Source organism: Strix aluco, chromosome 15 (genome assembly GCF_031877795.1).
Source record: "Strix aluco isolate bStrAlu1 chromosome 15, bStrAlu1.hap1, whole genome shotgun sequence".
In the NCBI taxonomy this organism is placed as follows: Eukaryota; Metazoa; Chordata; class Aves; order Strigiformes; family Strigidae; genus Strix; species Strix aluco.
In genome coordinates this window covers 4170423-4189507 of record NC_133945.1, presented here as the reverse complement: position 1 = coordinate 4189507, position 19085 = coordinate 4170423, and the positions used below count along the sequence as shown (strand labels likewise).

The window sequence follows — 19085 nt, the reverse complement described above, 5'->3', positions numbered from 1 at the left end:
TAGGGCAGGGGGAATCAGTCTTTTGAGAGTGTCAGCAGGAAGATGTTTCAGTCAAATACTGACACCCTGCAATGTCCACTAGGCTACATCCACCTGATGTCCCCATTCATTGAGATGATCCTCTGGTACGTTGGTCTGTCAGCTTGTCTGGGCCTGACCGTGGCTCTCTGCATCCTCTCCGACATCATTGCGCTTCTGACCTTCCACATCTACTGCTTCTATGTCTATGGAGCCAGGTGAGTTGATCTCTCTTGGCTGTGTCTTGGGTATGTTTGGAGAGAAGGGCCACGTCTTTAATTTGTGGAGCATTCAATTCTGGTGTAGTTCTCTTTAATTCGCAGTTTAGCCAGCAATTAATTTATTGCATTCTTTTCTGCATGTAGAAATGATGACCACAGTAGTAGAAGCAACCTATCTTTCAGTTCTCCTGTGTTTTAAATATTTATTTGTTGTGATAGTGGAAAAATAAAACTACATGACAGGCAGAGGACAAGAAAGCAGTTCACCCCGTCCCTTTGATTCAACCTTATAGTACTCTTTTCAGTTGCACCCTGCCCAGTAAATTTGAGGGAAACTGGAGGAGAGGAGGAAGAAAGGGGAACCCTTGTCCTTCTGGAGAAGCCCCAGAGTCCCTGCCTCTGCCCTGCTTCCGTGGTTCTTGTCTGCATCACAGAGCACAGATGGCAGGTTTGGGGTTACAGCATGGCTGTGACACCATCCTGGTGTCATTGTCTGGACCTACTGGAGGGCCCCATGAGCTGAGAGCTGGGTAGAGGCCCTGAGGGAGCGTGTGGGAGTGCAGGGGGCTTTGGGGCACGTCTGGGGCACGTCGGAGTTACTGTGCAGATGGTGCCCACCAACGTGCTCTCTTCTGCCTCCCATTAACATGTGCTGCAGCAAGGAGTCACACAGGCCACTGGAGGATAGCTGCCCTTGCCAAACAGGTGAGAGAGAAAGTAATAAATAAAGGAACTTTTGACTTATAAACTACAGAATGGTCATCGTTCCTCACCAGGCTGTGAACAGAGGGCTTTACATTGCAAACAGAAGAAACAGTAGAACTTTAGTTATGGATAGTTTAGGGAATGGTTAGAAATACTGAGATATGATTTATGAATCAGGTCTGTTGTGAGCATAGGGCTTACACCCGAAATCAGTAATGTCAGTAATGGGGAGTCTCTTCCCAGCACCTCTAATTACTGGAATTTCTGTTTTGGTCTGTGAGGAGTGGCCTTGCTCCTCCTAATTGTGCAGAGAGTGGAAATAGGAAAAGCATTTTCTCAGCTGATTGCTTTTCCCTTGCGAGCTGCAGGGAGCCAGTCTACCCGCCTCGGATGTTCGTTAGAAGTGTATAGAAGTATAGAGTATGTTATCTTGCTGCTGGCACCGAGCTGCCCCTGCTGTGCCAGGTGCCCCCCGTGGAGAGTCAGGAAGCGATAGCAGTCACCCACATCAACGCAGCCACCACAGCACCTTGCGTTCCTGCAGCTGGCGGAAGAATTTGCTGGTTTCAGGTGCTGGTGAAGCCTGAGATCCCCTTCTGAAACAAACCACAGAGTGAAACAAGAGCAGGCATGTATGTGCAGACAGCCAGGGAAGGTGGGGCAGGTGCTACAGCAGGAACACCCGCTTGGTGTCATGTCAGGGTGTGCGGGGGAGTGGGTGGCCTTAGTCAGAGTCACAGGGCAGGTGTCTACCAGCAACCTGGAGGAGCTGTCCTGGGCACCCTCCTGCCTAGGGATTAGTGCACCAAGCTGTGCCTGCCAGTCTGGGGGCACCCTGCCAATTCCTTGAAGCAGTTGGTGTTCCTCAAACCAGATTTTTCTCTTGGATAAGACTCCTTGCCTCTGCTTTCACAATGCTGCCTTGAAATCTGAGCAGCCTCCACGCCTTAACTAGGCGGGTTAACCAATCTGGCTTTTGTAGCTCAGGCTCCGTTCTGCCCCACAGACTGGCTATGTCCCCTTTCTTTACATCCCTGTACATTGGACACTGCTGCCCAGGGCTCTTTGTGCCTCTTCTCCATGACAGGGACTCTTTCTTCCTCGATATTATTCCGTAGGGGTGTCTCTTTCCCACCCCTTATCACCCCAAGCTTCTCTCACCATTGCCATTTTTCTGGGAGGGAAGTAGCTCCAAGTGTCATAGCACCAAGTCAGGAAAACCTAAGGAAAGGGTGTGATAGGGGCCACCAGCCACTTAGGTGGTCTCTTCCCACTCTTAAGGATGTTCAAAGCTGTGCTTTAGTAAAGAAGGTGCAGGGGCTCCAGTCCTCTCCTTTGTCTCTCTGTGCTGTGGGGCCAAAATTGAATTGCATTGACTCTAGTGTGAGGGGTAAGACTCTGGCCATTCCTGCTGTGGAAGGGTTGTGAAGCAAGGGCAACAGGGCAGTTCTAAGCTGGAGAGACTGAGGTAAGCTTGGGGGAATGAGCTTGCTGCTTCTTTTGCTGCAGGGAAGGTGGTTGCATGGGCCTGGAGATTGCTGCTGCTCATAGGGGCCACCCTCCAGCAGCACTTTCCACTTCCCATATGCCAACCTCTTCATCAAGAGGGGCAGAAATCGAGAGCCTTGCCACAGCCCTGGGACACGGCGTGGCCGTTGCCCTCCAGTGGTCCAGAGCTGTCTGCAGTAGCCTGCTTTGCCTGTGCCAGGGGCGAGCCCAAATCCGGTTGACTGAGCAATTAGTATTTTATCTGCGTCATTCTCGGGTTGATTTCTTTTGCCGCCCTGAGTTCTGCGGCGTCGGTAAGTGAGTGGGCGCAGGGGTGTAATGATGACAGCTGTTTTGTGTTGAAGCTCGGGAACTCGCAGCTCTGATGCACAGCGTCTTCTCTTTGCTCAGGCTCTACTGCCTGAAGATTTACGGCCTGTCATCTCTCTGGCGCTTGTTCCGTGGGAAGAAGTGGAACGTCCTGCGGCAGCGGGTGGATTCCTGCTCCTATGACTTGGACCAGGTAGTGCTGCAGCACCGGGGGCTCGCTGCAGGCTGCTGCCCACGGCAGGGCCATCCTATCCTGCTTTGGCTAACACTGAGACAGAAGCCACGGGAGGCTTTGTGGTTCCCAGAACAAGTGCATGCTCCAGCTCCCTGCATCTGTGGCTTTTCAACCAAATTCTTGGACTCTGCTGCTCCGCAGCACCCCTTCACTTCTCTGCATGTTCAGGGGGCCTAATTCTGGCAAGTGCTGAGCACCTGCAAGGCACCCTGGTGAACTGCAGTGGGTGCTGCAGATGCTCACAGCTCCGGGAGCATGGGAGTGGGTATGGGGGAGGGAGGCAATTTAAAAAGTGGTGCCCAGCAGTGTTGCCACAGTAACAGACATGCCAGCGTTTCTATTAAAAGGCCCCGTTTCATTCACATTGCGCTGGAGCCTGGCCCACACATTCTCACTCAAGCAGCAGAGGCAGTTTTTTGTCAAATGCTGTAAGCTCTTTTTAATTTCTGAAATGCCATGCAAAAGTTCATCAGAGCCTGAACCACTCCACGCCAGCAGTTGCAAACATCACTAAAATAATACAATAATATTTGGTAACTTCCAGGGCCAGCACCTGTCTCTCCATTGCAACAGATAACCTTGAGCTTCTTACACCACAGTGGAGGAGCTATTTTTCTGTTTCTTTGGTGATTGAAAGCTGCTGTGCCAGGAAGACAGTTTGCATCAGGGCTCGGTCCCTGTGTACTTTGAGGAGAGTTGATTTGGCACTTCAGGCTTCATCCTGCTGTTCTGGAGGCCAGTGGGAATTATGTCACTGGCCTGAGTGGGAAGAGACGTTCAAAGCAGACCTTAAAAGACTTTCGGAGATGTTAAGCAACTGCAGTGGAGTGACAGAGGAGGAGAGAAACAACTGCTGTGAAGAGAATGGATTTGGGTTATGATCTATTTCTGGTTATGTGCATAAAGCTGGGTGTTGTTCCGCCTCTGACACGGCTGTCTGGGTTATTTTCTTTCATAATATACCACGGCCATGATCTCTTTTTGCAGAAATGGCAGTGCCCTGTGTTCCTGTGGCCTCTCTGTTCTGAAAGTGGTGACTGAAAATTGAAGAGTCAGATCCCTATTCGTCTTAAATCTGCATTTCTCCAGTTGAAATTTGTTAGGCTTACACCAGCTGGGCTGGCCCAGAATAAAAATAACTTTTTCTGTGGGCAGTGGAGCTAATGACACCTGCTTTCCTATGGATTTTTCTCCTTCATCCTCTGCATATCGCTCCCCCCCACCCCAGTAACTCCAGCTTCTTTCTCTCTCCCAGTTTCCCGCTGAGCAAGAGGCAGAAGTCCTGTGGCTGGACTGACCAGCCAGCTGCTGCTGCTGGGAGTGTTTATCAACCAGATTTTGTCAGCTTTTCACCAGGTGTTCTGCTAAAACAAAGAAGAACAAAAATACGTCTCAATTCTCTCTAAAAAATTCCCTATGAAATTTCTACTTCTTTGTACCCTTTCACATTTTTCTGGTAAAAACTGACCAATGGCTCTAAAACTTATGGGGATAGGCAGTGGAAAAATGGCATGATCATGTAAGTCTTGTTTCCTAAGGAAGCTGACCTGAGATAGGAAATCTTGAGTATTGTCTACAAAGGAAAAAATGCTGTCAGGATCCAACTTACTTGTCTTTCCAAACATAGCCTTGTAATAGGGAATCTTCTGAAAAGTCTCAGTGAGAGAAGTACTGAGAATATTCAAGGTAACAGCATTATTCGCTTAGGGAGTAAAAAACCACATTAATGAGTCTTGCAAACTTTCATTGTCTCACAGTTTCCTATTCTTTTATTTTTATTTTATTTAGCCATTACTTTGCTAGTAATTGCTTGTGTTTCTTTTTTTCCCTAGTTATTTATTGGCACTTTGCTATTTACGATCCTGCTGTTCCTCCTGCCTACAACTGCTCTGTATTATTTGGTGTTTACCCTGGTAAGGTTTAACCCTTGAAGCTAGTCATATACTGTCTTCTGAGATATTAAAAAAAGGTTTCCTAGTCATTTACTGTCATCCACAAAGAAAATACAAATTTGTCTGGGTGTCCCAGGAAGGGTTCTTACACAGCCCCTGTAGACCAAGCAAGTGGAATTCAGGATACATGGTTTTGTTTCTCCAAAGGGAATTCCCAGCAAATCCTGTTCAGCAGGACAAGCTGTTCCCCTCCCTTTCACTCAGAAGTCATTTTTTTATCTTTCCATCCCACATCTGGGGTGACAGCCCCTCTAGTTTGATCCAGAACTTTTTTTTTCCCATGAAATTAGCTTGCCATGTTAAATGCTTTCAGCCAGTTTTTGCTCAGAAGGTTGGACTTCTTTATTTTTCTCTTCTTCCCCCAATATGACTAGTCCACTCTGAGGCCTGTCTGGAGCAAAATTTTCCACAGACAGTGGCCATCACGTGGCTCAAAAAAGATGTTGAAACGCTCTCTTTTCAGATGAGCTTGGCAGCAAAAATAAATGCACTGACAAAAGGAGGTGCTTTAATCGGGGGACAAAAAGCACTGAGCAGGAAGCTCATTTCTGACTGCTTTGCTCTTGCTTAGATGCTCTACATGGGGTTTCGTCAGGCAGAAATAAGCTACTGCAGTTCACTGTTGGAGAGAGAAAAGTTTACATGCACTGACACACAGTGATGGAGTTGGCTAGAAATGGAAGCCTGAATTCTCCTCTTTAGACTATGACTGTTGAAAGTAGAGTAGCTCTCATGTCCTTGCAGGTAACAGCCTCTACAACCATAGGAGCTTCATTTCAGTTACACCCTTAAGCTGAGATTGTCAAGGAGCCTCACAGAGGGTCTGGATGCCCAGCACTTCTAGACGTCAAACCCACTTTGGGAGGCTTTAGCTTAGCACACAACAATGTCAGATTGCAGATCAGCTCATGAATTTGCAAGTGTTGCATCTCCTGTTTCTCTGAGATTTTCTTGTTAAACTTCTTTGTAGCTCCGTTTGCTGGTGGTGATTGTGCAAGGCCTGATACGTTTGCTGGTTGACCTGATTGACTCTCTGCCTCTTTATTCAATCATCCTTCGGCTCTGCAGATCCTACAGACTTGCAGGTAAGTCCTTCAGCACTGCACAGGCAGAAGTTCAAGGATTTTGCGTTATGCATTTAATTTTGATGCAATGGGTAGTTTCTGAATAGAAGGATGCAGGGGGGCAGGAGAGAACCCAAGGCTCAGGTCGTGCAGGTGTCCATCAGTTCCAGCAAGGAGCAGGATGAGGATGTCAATGGAAAGAAATTTGATGCTGACCCAGAATCAGGAGCACGTTTACAAAGCCTGTGGCAACTAAAAGTGACATCCAAACAAGCACTGTATAAATGAGTTCATCTTTTGATTCCAGTTCTAGAGTACCAGGCCATGTAGAACTTCTGAGAGTTAAGCAAGCTGTTAACCTTGGGGATTTGGGCTCTGAAATGAGCCAAATTACAAAAATACTTGGAAGGTCTGCTGTTTCAGAGGGCTGGATCTACAGTGGCTGTGAATCGATGGAACTGCTTCAGTTTTGTGCTGACTTGACTAACTGAAGTCCTGAGCTGAGGTATTTGGATTAACTTCAGAGCTCTGGGCAGATTTCAGATAATCATTCTCTTCTTGAGACTAATCTGTCACCGTTTTAAACTATTCATTGTTTTTCCACTTTTAGTAACCATCAGCCGTGGTTGGCACCAGAGTAAAGGGTCATTTTGGAATGGGTTTAACTGTCAACAGCTGTGGTTAATCTAGTTAAAATCAAGCATGTCTAAATTATTATCTCTCATCCATTTAAAGAGCATGCAGAAGGAATTTAAAATACAAGAAAGAGCTTGATCATCACTAAACCAAAGCTAGTCATCAAATGCAATGGAAGCTTGAGGCAACCCATACCAGCTTTGTCTGTTGGAGCAGTGCCAGGCTTGATTTTGGGAAGGTGTAGCTGAGCCATGTTACCAACTCTGTTGCTTTTCCATGTGTCCCTTCAGCAGGTTCCTGTGAATTTCCTGGCAGAAACTTCTTAACCCTTCAGGGCTCTCTTTGGAGAACAGGAGAAGCTGCTGAAGAAAACTGACCCAGTAAACAGCAGGTCATAGGGCAGAAGGAAATCTTGTTACCACTGAGAGATGTAAGGCCATATGTAAGGCCACCAGTCTTAGATTACTCCTCTGTTTTGTTCAGCCAGCTACCTACTGCAGGGTAGTAAACCTCCACCCAGGCAGAGGATTGTCCTCTCAGTTGAGTTTGTTACCTGACGTAGTTTCTTTGTTGGCTGTTTGTTTGCTCCTCTTAAACATTTTAAGAAAGAGAACACTGCAGTGCCATGCTGTCTGCTAGATGAAGAGGCATCTCTGAGAATTTCTGCAGCCTGTGTTCCTGCCCCAGCGCAAAAACATGTCATTGCAGTCGTAACAGATGGAGCAGTTGAATCAAATTCAAAGGACTTTAGAGAGTACACATCACTTGATGTCCTCACTGCTTAGGTTTTATCTCCCTTTTCAGACACAGAACTTGGATAGGACATCCTCTGGCATATGTTATGGCAGCTGGTTTTACAGGCACCATCAGGATGGTTCTACCAACATGAATGGATAGCTTTTCCTGTCAGCAAGGGGTTAGTGCAGTGTTTAAGTTCAACTCAGTTCAGTCGTGGCATCTGGCCTCCAAGTTCTTTGACTCAGTTTCTGAATTGACAAAATATGACATTGATGAAGCCTGGGCCGGGATAGGTGAAGGATCCATCCACACACGAGAAACAAAATCCATATTTTCTTTCTGCACATCTGAAATGAAATACTTTGGACCTTTAAAAGCCTTTTGCACATATATCAAAGCTGATGTCCTCTGTGTAAGAGTTCTGTCCGCCCAGTGTCAGCTCAAGGGATGCCACCTTGGTTGGGATGGGTACACTGTGATGTCGATTTATGGTCTGAAGTAAGACATAGCAGTGAGGTTCAGGGGTCTCAAACTCTGCCCACACACAAGTTACCAACATACTGTTTGATCATGAACAGGTCAGTTCATTTTCTCTGTATTTCTCTTTCCCCCTTTCCCAATATTCACATCACAAACTTCGGGGCAAGTTTTGTCATGGTTCTGTAGGACCTGTCGTGGTGGTCTCCGTGATTACTGAAATACAAACAAGCAGGGAGCTTGCTTTAGTGTGCTGTCATGTGAAACAAAGCAAACAGGTTCATGTCCTGACCTCTCTTGTGCCATCTATGATGCCTGTATATAGAAAAAGCAGAACCCTGAGCTCGGGAGTTGGCTGGCAATGACAGAATAGTTTAGGGGTTCTCTGCTAGAATGATCTGCAGTAGACTAAGCCTTCCTGCTTTTTCTGTGAAGTGAATTGCTCAGACTCCTCTGAGCATTGTAGTAATCTATAGGTCATTCTAAAATAAATTTATAGTCTTTTTGTGCATGTATTTTCTTAGAAGTTTAAGACTCTTGAACAATTAAATAACCTAAATAAGAGATTGTTGGCTTGCAGCTGTAGAAGGGAAGTGTGTGGCCATGACCTTCAGAAGCAGCATTTTCTGGTCTAATGGGCTGTTCCTAGGATAAGGCTTCAGAGTGCTCGACCTCATACCTACAACTTCAGTGCCCACTTGTTTCTGCCTCTCTCTGACAAATTGCCTGCCTGCAAAGTAGTTCCTGGAATGGCTTAGACACTTCCTCTTAGCCAAAACTCAATGAATCACGTTGAACACTTTTTGTCATCCAGCGCATTTGCTTACTGAGACCCAGGGTACTCAAACATCTTTTTGAAGGCACTGGGCAAGCCCATGTTTCAATACAATCCAGCAAAATGCAGCTAAATCCTTCCTGTCCTGTACAGAAAAGGCTTTACAATTTGATGAGAGAGTTTAAACCAGAGCTCTCTGCTAGACAAGAGTATTCTTTCCCAGGAGTAAACTGTATAATTTTAATTAATTCAAAGCTTGAGGGAAAAGAGAAAATGTTTTGGTTTTTAAATGTGCAAGAGTCACACAGATGCTATAGCGATGGGGCTTACACAGATAAAGAGTTTTATTTCTATTTATACTCCTGAGTCACTCTTTGATCTGTGGCAGATCACTTCATTACTCTTGCCTCATCTTCTGACCTGTAGAAAGGAATAATAAGGGCACATTTGGCTGGTGCAGGTTTGCAGAACACGGATTGGTTTTATTTCTGTGAAGTGATTCAAGATCTTTCAAAGAAAAATGCCTCTCTAGTCCTAGTTGTTACCTTTGTTTGAAACATTGCATTAAATGTTGATGTGCACTACGTCACCTTCGGAATCCAAAATCTTTCCCATTTGTCTCTACAGTATTGGGAATATAGCAAATCCAAAAAGAAATATAAAAGTGGCAGGTTTGATGGGCTTAGCAGCATGTTAAAAACATACGAATTCTGGGATTAATAGGCAGTGATTGCTTTGAAATGTTTTTAATGCCTCTAGGCCAGCCACTTTCTTCCCTTAGTCTGAAAGAGGGAGAGATTTGCACATGTGCTGTATCCACATGAGCACAAATTAAAGGTGAGTTCTCTGCCTGCTGTTAACATGGAGTTCCCATCCTGATGGAAGTTTGGGAACAGAGAAAGATTTTTTCCAGTCCCTTTGTCATCATCAGGTCTGACTGTCTCATTTCTAGGCTTTGTGCTTGTCTTAGGACTGTGTTTTCAAGCTGGAAGTCAGAAGGCTGCTTTTAATGGAGCTAAGAGAAACACATTGTTTGTCATTATGCTTAAAACCGCTATAGAATCTGTGCTTCCTGTTGAAAATGTGTAAGGGTTCACAAATCAAGAAAGGTTGAAGACTCCGTTTCTAGGAAATTAGTGCTCAGCCAACAGAGCTGAGCAGCAAATGGCATGGTATTTTCTCTAAGCATTAATTTGGTTTCCTTGGTTTGTTTCTTTTCAGCCGGTGTGAAGTTCAGAGTCCTTGAGCAGCAGGATGGAAAACCTCTTCGACTCCTTATGCAGGTAAGCCCCTAGTGGCCTCTGTGACATTTTCTGCTGCAGGCTTCCCCGCAGACTGACCCCAAGGTCCTGCTCTCTCCTGTAGCAGTTCTGAAACTGGTCCTACTGAAAGGCCCCACTTCAAAAATTTTGACTGTGAAATGCTGAAACAAGGGAAGTATATTTCACATTGCAATGACTGGCTGCTGCTTTCTCTTTAATACCCTGCTTGAGTCCTCGGTTTAAAGAAAATGCAATGTCCTGTATGGTGTGGAATGAAATGTGAAAGGTACGATAAACACGGCGCTCTATTAATTCTGGAATTAAGACTTCACGTCGTTATCACCTCGCTTCCTGGCTCTATGTAGCTTCACCTAAATAATTGCTGAACACTGAGAGAAGAAAAAGAAAGGCAGCTAAACCATCCAGAGTGAAAGACCAGTAAAAGGTCTTCCCCTCCAGATGTGCTGAAAAGCCTTAGCTGCTCCACGATGCCAGCAGGATGAGCATGTGGGCAAGACAAGAGAGGGAAGGGCCTCCTGTTATCTCCTGAGTCGCTCTGGCAAGGTGTATAGGAAAAGCTTACCTGTGCTTTTGTAACCTCGCATTTCCATGCTCTGTCGTCAGAGATACTAAAGGAAATATTTTTCTGAAGAGAAATGATGTGACAGTAGCAGTGAAGTTCTCATTACGCTTTCAGGAGTGATTGTGAAGTTTCCATTTCCTGACTTTGCTGCCATATCACACGGTCACGTTTCTTGCTCTTTGCATCCTAGGAGGAGAGTCTGCAAGTAGCATATAGAATTTATAAAAAACACTTGGACGCTGAGGGAGTGTGTGGGAAGGAATTAACTGCAGCTTCCCAATTCTTTTTGCTTTTGCCATCACCAGTCCAGCACTATTTCAGCCGAGGTCAGATTAGCATGGAACCAGCACACCAGCTAGCAGCGATTCAAAAGGGAATCCCTTTTCAACAGATGTCTTCTAGGGCAAAACTAGCATTTTCTATGCATGCTGTCTTCCCAGTTCCTGTCTTTCAGCAGGGTAGTGTGTAAGAACCAAAATCTGTCATCCTCCGTGATCAGAAGTACTCCATAAAAAGGAAACCAGACACCAAAGATGAGGCACAGGAGCTGCTGAGCAGAGAATTTGGCATCATTGTGTTTGTGAGATGAGGTGGATAGCTTCTCCAGAGGAAAAAGGTCACGACTTAGAGAGCAGAGGCAGTGAGTCATATGAATATGATGAATTTTCCTTGGACCACTGCAGAAGGATCCTTTTGCCATCTAGAATATAGCATAAGTCATCATATCAAGAGGTAGAAGTGCTTTAGTGGATGTCTCTCTTGGCCTTCTGTTCAAATAATAATGAGCAGAGAGTCAGTAAAGGCACTTTTTTGCTCTCTCTGTGCTGGTGGAAATGAAAAATGGGCTTGTGTCAGAAATCCTGCAGAATATACCACTTTCTGATAGGTCTTCTGAGAGGACAATCTAAAAAGCCTATTTTTAAGTGACATGCTAAAATTCTTATTTATGGTACGTGATGATGCTCCTTTCTAGAAACTTCCCAGTGGCTTTGTCCCCTCCCCATATGGTAGCCCTCTGGAGCCATGCTTGATGGAAGTAAGGCTGTATGCATGTAACTGTGCCCAAAATAATTTAAGCTATAGGTGACTGATACATTCATAGCTGTCCTTTGGGGCACTGGTAATGGATTAGAAATCAATAACGCTGGGTTTGAGCATTCACATTGAGCTTGTGGTTCAGCTGACTGATTATTTTTTATTTTTAAGATAGTGTCACTGGAATGCAAAGTCCAGACACAGAGAAGTGCAGGGTGGGGGATGATATTGTCATTCCAAATGCTGCTTAATTTTCTCCAGGAAGTCTTATATTGTTCAGTAGTTTCATTAGTGTTTAAAATAATTTATTCTGGTGCACAAGAAGGAATATTTCTGGCAGTGTGGCTCAACTGAACTGATAGCCCAGTGAGAAAACATGATGAGTTTGATTCATCTGTATACCTTCTGCTAGAAGTGTCATCTTTCACAGCAATTGCTTTGAAAAGGGTTAAGCAAAAGAGGAAGGGAAAATGGAACATCTCCATTATGAAACAAAGGATGTATATTATATCAGAGTAGATTATAGCTTTGGACTGCAGAAATTGCATAAAAGGAACACATATTGCCACTTCCCTAATAAACGGTTGCTTTTGTTTTGCTTGTTTGTTTCCATTTATAATAGGAGAGGCAGATGCATATATTGCACTGGGCGTAAAACCATCTCTTGTTATTTCTCAGCATGCAAGTGTTACTGCTCGGTATCACCACTCTGCCTAGGGATGATTTTCAACGAGAAATGTTGTGTCCAAACCTTACAGCCCACGTAGCTAATAGTCAAAGGAACATACACTGTGTATCTCCCTGGTATAGCAGCAGTTTCTATCCTCCCCCAGCATGTTTTCACTTGAAACATACTGGTTTGCCTACAGCTGAGGAAATAGGCAGAAATAGTTACTCAGATTTTACTGTTGTTTGTTTTGGGGGCAGGTTTCTTTGGTCTTTTTTGGGGGTTTTTTTTAGCTGGCTGCCTATGACCGCAGCGTGATGAGGTTGGTTATAGTTATGCAGAATGTCCCATAAATGCTGTGGTTGATCCTTGGCCTTTAGGCTGTAGAATGTGTTTGAAATATGAGCTGCATGAGTTTGGGTTAGACATACCTCAGGTGGTATGAGCTCTGCTCTTCCGTTTCAGGTACAAATATTCACTTTGGTTGCATTCAGAACTAGATTGCTGTGAATCTGTTTGGGACCCATTTAATATCTGCTAATGAGTCGGTGTCCCACAGCTGGACCACGCCTGTGCGAGCTGCTGCCCTGGCCTTTTTCTTATATTTCATAGGGATGCTTCTGTGTATGGGCATTTTCTCCTTCTGCTTCAACAATGTTGTACTTTGAAACTAATTTGACAAAGGTCTCCAGGATTAATTCTAATGAACTCTTTGCTTAATCACCCTTTCCCAGAGCTCCATCTTTGTAGGCACTGTGAGTTCATCCTCCCCCTCTCCATGAGCACCAGAGAGAGGTACAGGCAGACTCCCAGAAAACTGGTTGCTCCTCACTGGACAAAAGAAATATTCAGCTTTTGATGAAGTAGTGACTGTCTGTGTGGTTTTTGCTGTGTCTTTCCTTTTTGTGGCTGGATTTTCTGCTGTGAATTATAGTCTCCTTTCACGCAGCTGCTTGGTTGGTTCCAGCATAGCTGGACCCTTTCGCTGGAGGAGGATGTCCTTCCATTTCTCCCCACTGTCCAAGCTTCCTCTAGCTCTGTAAGTCTCCTCACCTTGGCATCTCTCATGGTCTGTTTTCTGAGATCCACCATTTCTATATAATCTGTTTAGTCTTTTGGAAACTATTGCCGTGCATCCTTTTCATGCAACAGATCTCAGCCAGACTGGGTCAGTCCTCTGGACTTCACCTGTCTCTCTACCCTGAAGTGCTTCACTGAAATGAGATTTTTCCAAGGTCTAATGTGCTTCTGTCACCCTTTTTCCAGCTAACACGTCTGTCTGCCTCCCCCATCTTCCAAAAGGTCAGCATAGCAACTTTGTGATCATAATCAGAGACCATGAGCTTTTGTAGGCAGAGACTCCAGACGCGGTCATTCTTGACATGGTGATTGAAATCTAATTAAAAAAGATGAACTCAGCCAAGGAGACTTAATTTAAAATGGTAATGAGCAGCCCTGCGTGCCACTGTGTGGTATGCATCCTGTTCTGCTAGGAGATTCCACTGGGTGGGTATCAGGTGATACCAGGTTTAGCTTAAAGCACAGCTGTGGGCTGAGGGCTTAGCACATTAAAGCAGTAGGCCCATAAAAGATGTGGCCTAACTGGCACATTATAGAGGAGTTGCACCCCCAATGGAGTATTGCTGTCTGTGGTGGGAGGCCCCCATCTCTTCAGCCTCTGCAACCTCCTAACGCAACAAGGCGACAGCCCCACACCCTTGTGTAATGAGCATCACTCAAATCCTGCTGGTGCTTGCATCTGCTTCTCTGCTTGGAAATGATTCTAATAACACTCCTTGCCAAGCTTGATTTGTTAATGTTTCAGGATGTTGTAGAAGACTAAACAGCTTTAGTTAGCCAAAGAGGGATTCTTATGCTTTGTGAGTACCAGTACTGATGTTTTAAGAGAGACCAGTGCTATGCAAAAGTTGGACTTGCCCTCCTCGGCTGCCTGTGTTTCTTACTGCAACATTTTCATTGCTGCTATCCCTCTCTCTTCTCCTCATAGATCAACCCTCTATCCTACGGCAGTGTGGTACAGACATACAGGCTGCCAACCTACAGCTGTTACCCTAAGGATACCTGGACATCTCTCTGCAAGAAGCTGTTCCTTGGAGAGCTAATATATCCTTGGAAACACAAAGGAGAGAAGCAGGACTAAAGACAGCAAAAGAGCTTGAGAAACTTGGTCAGAAAAACATATTGAATCCTAATGCTTTTGGACCAAAGGCATCTCGGAGCCAGCAGCTGCTAGATCCCTTTAATTAATTAGATTTTGGTAACATGGGAGGGGCTGCATTTTTAAAGGCAAGTATTTTTAAACATTATTTTTCAACTTTCCTCTTCCTGTACACTGTGTTTGTGTAATATGCTAATGATTATTTTTGAAGCAAAAGGTTAAACCCATCAGTGCCTCATGAAACCAACATTTAGTGTGATCAAGGAAGTACCTCCTGAATGGTTTGATGATGTTCCTTCCATGTAAGCTCAGAGGGCCATATTAAAATAGCCCTTCGGGTCATTCAAAGCCACAATGCTGAGGTGCATTCTGCCAAAGGGTATTTTGGACCTTTTATGCTTCAGCCTTCAAGCCAACTGATCAAAACCAACATGGAGGATCAGCTTGTAGAGCCGTACACTGAAAACTCTACAGCAGGGTTATCTGGGTTCATGGGATGTTGATTCTTTTCCTTTTGGGTTGGCTTGGATTCACCCCCACTGCAGCACCAGGCGGTGCTAAGCATAGAAACAGCGGGGCTGGAGGCCCAGAAACACAGACTGCTGTATGTTTGTGCCTATATGATCTCATCTACATTTTTTCAAAAGCAAATAGTGTTTTGGGGAGAGCTGAGCCCTGAGCTGACACCAGAACGGAAGAGCAGAGCACACAGCCTCAGACCCCAGACTGCTCAGGTTTACGTGGCAGCGAGCCATGGTAGCTGAGAGCTCGGGGCTCTGCCAAGGCTCAGGGCTTCTTCGCTTAGTCGCAGTGTAAGGCAAACGCAGCTTTGCTGAGTCCAGCTCTGGCTGGTGTGTCTGCCAGAGGACTGCAGCAGCCCAGCTTGTTACACAGCTCAGCCAGCTCAGGGAAGCGTGCACTGTGTCCCCCCTGTTTCTCAGGGCCCAGGTGAGAGCCTCACCATGTAGTGCCTCATCTTTTGCACTTTCTGATAGTCAAGGAGCTTTCGAAGCTATCTTGGATATGAGGCATTTAAAGCCACTTCTTTCCCTGAAACTATAGACCCATTTCTCTTGGGAGAGTTTTCCTGCTTTGGATACTGCCTCCACAGTGCAGCAGTGCTTGGCTTTTCAGTGTCCCAGTTGGATGGTGTGCTCATTTTGATGTGAGCCTTCTATTCCCTCTCTTGGGAGAGTGCCTCTGTGCACAAGAGTGTGATGTCCCACCGGGTACTTTGTAAATGTAGATATTTACATACAATCATTACCCAAAAGTACGCTTTCTCCAGGTCTGCCAGCTCCTCTCGCCCCAGCTGAAACAACGATGTAGTATCGCTGTACCCTGCTGCCACTCTGAGTGCCCGAAGTGACTGTGTTAACTGGTAGGTGAGAGCTCTGGATCCTGACCTTTTCCTCTGTCTGTCCAAGGAAGCAAGGATGGAGGAAGAAGAGGAGGATGTGTTATGGCTGCAGTGCTCAGCTCTTCTCAACAGGGCTGCCTGTGTATTGCAGTGGGAGCAGGTGGAGCCAAGGTGCCCTGGGCTTTAGTAGCCTTCAGTCAGCCCTTCCCCTGGCAGGGTAAGAGTTTCCGACTCCAGCCCCATGTCTCATCCATGTACTTGAAGCTGTCACAGAAGAGAAGGGCTTATGGACCTGCTGCTTTAAGACATCCCTGGCCAGGTATATTTGGTTTGTCTGTAACTGCTCAAAAGCCTCTCATGGTGCAGCCACTGCCTCTTCAGTCATAGCTTGATCAGGAGAAAATGAAGCTCTGTAGGCAGGTGCTTGGTCCAGATGTTCCTTAGCAGGCAAACACAGGGAGTGCCAAGGTCTTACAGTTTTCTTAAGGACGTCATGAAGGGAGGCAGTATTACATGGGCACTGCCACCCAAAGAGGATGCCCTATTACCTTGATCCAGGGAAGAAGGGCACATCATTGAAGAAAGCCAGCGTGGCAAAAGCCCTCCACCACCGTCTGCCGCTGCAGGCTCTGGGTGGGACATCACTGGCTGCAGAAACTGGAGAGACCTTTGTTCTTTAATGATCAGTGCTTAAAACTCATGTACAAATACAGTAACTTCTTCTCTTGCAATATCAATGCCCAGGTATTTCTCTCCAGGTGTGAATAACTCCAGGTTGTGATCCATTTAGTGGATGAATGGTCTGAGTAATGTTTCTCACTTCAGCTTAAGTCAGAGTCTTGGAGACCCATCCTTACCTGGCACTCAGCGGAGCAGATTTACACTTTACCTCCCTCTCATGTTTCCACTGGAGCTACTAAATGATATTCCCCCTGCTTCCTCCCACGCCTGCATAGTTTGGTTTACTCACTGCTATGAGAAACTTTATTATTTCTGATCTTGTGAAAATAATGTTCCTAATATCCTAGCTTTTAAAATCTTTCCATGAGACCAGACAGCTCACAACAGTCCTAATTGTGGCTGTCCTTTGGGATCAAGTGACCTGAAAGCCCCAGAGACAAGACAGAGACATGAAAACCAGCAAATGTGTCCTTCCTATTGGGAACCTGCCAAAGATATTAGATGTTCCAGTGTTGGAACGTCTGTTTACCAAAGGCTGATACTGACTCCAGGGCTGAGTGAAATATCAAACTGAGAAAAAGCTCTTCCTCCGACCCAAGAGCCTGAATCTTCTTTGACACAGAGGACCTTGAGTAGCCCAGCTGAGAAGTGACAGCCCCTTGTGGGTGCAGTTCTCCTGTGTCACACACAAGTGGTGCCTGAGGTTTCTTGCTGTTTCTCATAGTCGTCATTCTCCTTGTCCCTGATGGTATCTGAGCCTGTGAGTTTCTTCTGCTGGATATTTGCCATGTCTCTCCTCTTCCTTTCCAGTCACTGCTGTGAAATAGTCTTCCCCCACCCTTTTCCGATTCTGCGCAGAGACATTACAACTTAGCAGACATCCTGCTCAGGAACATTTGACCTTATGTCATCTCTCTAATTAGAAGTTGGGATCAGCATCATCTTCCACAGCAGCACAGACAGGCCTAGCACTGGCATTTCCTCAGGGAAGAGACTGCTGGTAAGTTTATGGCTCTAATTTATCCTCAGATCCATATTATCCATATCAGTCCTTGGATGAGAAGTAGTTAAAGATTTCAAATCTTCTCTGATTCCTACCACACACCCCTTATAGCAGGCAACAAGCAGTCTTTGCCAACCATCATTCAAAGACTGTAATCTTGCAGACTTTTTTTAATACTGCGTTTCCTTATTATTATTTCTTCCACCTTATGGTTCCCAGTGCTGGCACAACACTCGATGTGCCTCTTTACATAGGCATGTTTTTTGTGAAGGAAAACATGATTCACTGCATACAAAGCTCCATCCTAGATAGAAATTCTGCCTTTGAGAAATACTTTCCTTTCCTAACCAGAATAGCATGTGACGATGCTGGAAGAAAATCTCAGTAATTACACTGTACTGAAGGCCCTGGTTATGGTTTTGGGAGTTTTCCCTGATGCTGGACTGTGCCTTTTTCTGCTGGCATGTGTGAATATACCATCGGGCCCACAGAAAGAGTGTTGCACGTGTGTATAATCCATATGTTGACTTACACTCCCAGGAGTGTAAAAGCAGACTTGCTCCATGCTCATCGCGGTATGGTTTGTGCGGAGAGAAGTGCTGACAGAGCAATGGCGATGCGAGCGGGGCTGGTGTGGCAGGTCCACGCGCAGCTGAGACCAGAGAGGCTCTGCATGTACCACTTGCAGGGCCTTGTGTTTGAGAGTTTAGGGATGGAGATCTTTGTTCTGCTGACAGGTGTGGATTTTTTGGTTAATTAAACCTTCTAATCAGAACTTAAATGGATTTTGATTACACTAGAATAAAGAGCTCAGGAGGAAAATAGAGCTTTTCCAACTCTTGTTTATCTTGCACCTGTGTGGCTGCCTCAGCAGTGTCTGCCACCGCCACGGGGACTGGGCAGGGCGGCTGCTGAAGGCTCGGCTTGGCCGAGCAGGCGGCTCATCCTGGTCCTGAGGCCTGGCCGGGCGGTTACTTGACCTCTGCTCTCCACACACAGAAGGTGTTTCACCACTTGTCCAGCTGAGAGTGTTCTGCTAAGGCCAGACCATGAAGCCCTTGCATGGAGGAGCGCTGATCTGGCGGATCCTGCCTCAGGCCTGGGAGGCAGTTGAGGTGATGCTTCTCCAGCTTGGTTTTTTCCTGTGATTCAGTGAGGGGCTCCTTTGCTTTCTGTGAGCCTGCCCATGCGATGTTGCTGTTCAGCGTGAGGGGCAGGATGGAGGGGACAAGCCTCTGCAGCACTTACGCTGTGCAGTCTGAGCAGGAGCACAGGCTGTGCCTGGGAATGATGGGTGCCTTGTGGCCGCTCCTCACATCAGAGCCATTACACCCTTGAATTCATCCTCATTCCCTTCCCTTCCTTTTTCCTTCTCCTTTTTATTCCTCTTCCTCAGCAGTTTGCACCCAGCTGCCTCTTGCCCAGCTAGCGGCACACAGTCCACCTGCCTTCTGCAGCATGGACTGTTCGAGCAGGCCCAGAGCACCACTGCTTGCTGGTGGCTGTCTGAGGCCATGCAGAGCCCATGTGTGACCACAGCTGGAGCCCTGTCGCCGGCAGAGACCTGGAGGGCTGTTCCTCAGCAGTCAGCAGATTGAGAAGGACCAGCTTCCCCAGGCGCTCAGGCTGGCATCCGGGCTCCCTCGCAGCTGCCGTGTGCCGTGCTGCGGGAGCGC

At 46.1% G+C, this 19085-nt stretch overlaps 1 protein-coding gene across 6 annotated transcripts in view; it reads left to right on the top strand.

Annotated features, from left to right (window-relative positions):
- Window positions 1–18231, top strand: part of PIGQ (phosphatidylinositol glycan anchor biosynthesis class Q) — a 38487-nt gene extending 20256 nt beyond the window's left edge. For 5 of the 6 annotated variants that reach the window (XM_074840596.1, XM_074840597.1, XM_074840598.1 and 2 more), the window contains exons 6-11: window positions 83–236; window positions 2844–2955; window positions 4830–4910; window positions 5920–6034; window positions 9861–9922; window positions 14195–18231. In XM_074840596.1, coding sequence (XP_074696697.1) covers window positions 83–236; window positions 2844–2955; window positions 4830–4910; window positions 5920–6034; window positions 9861–9922; window positions 14195–14347 — 677 coding nt within the window. In that variant the 3' untranslated portion in view covers window positions 14348–18231. Of the gene's footprint in view, window positions 1–82; window positions 237–2843; window positions 2956–4829; window positions 4911–5919; window positions 6035–6939; window positions 7080–9860; window positions 9923–14194 lie in introns of all 6 variants that reach the window. The other variant, XR_012625219.1, reaches the window with a different exon arrangement.
- The last annotated feature ends 854 nt before the right edge of the window (window positions 18232–19085 follow it).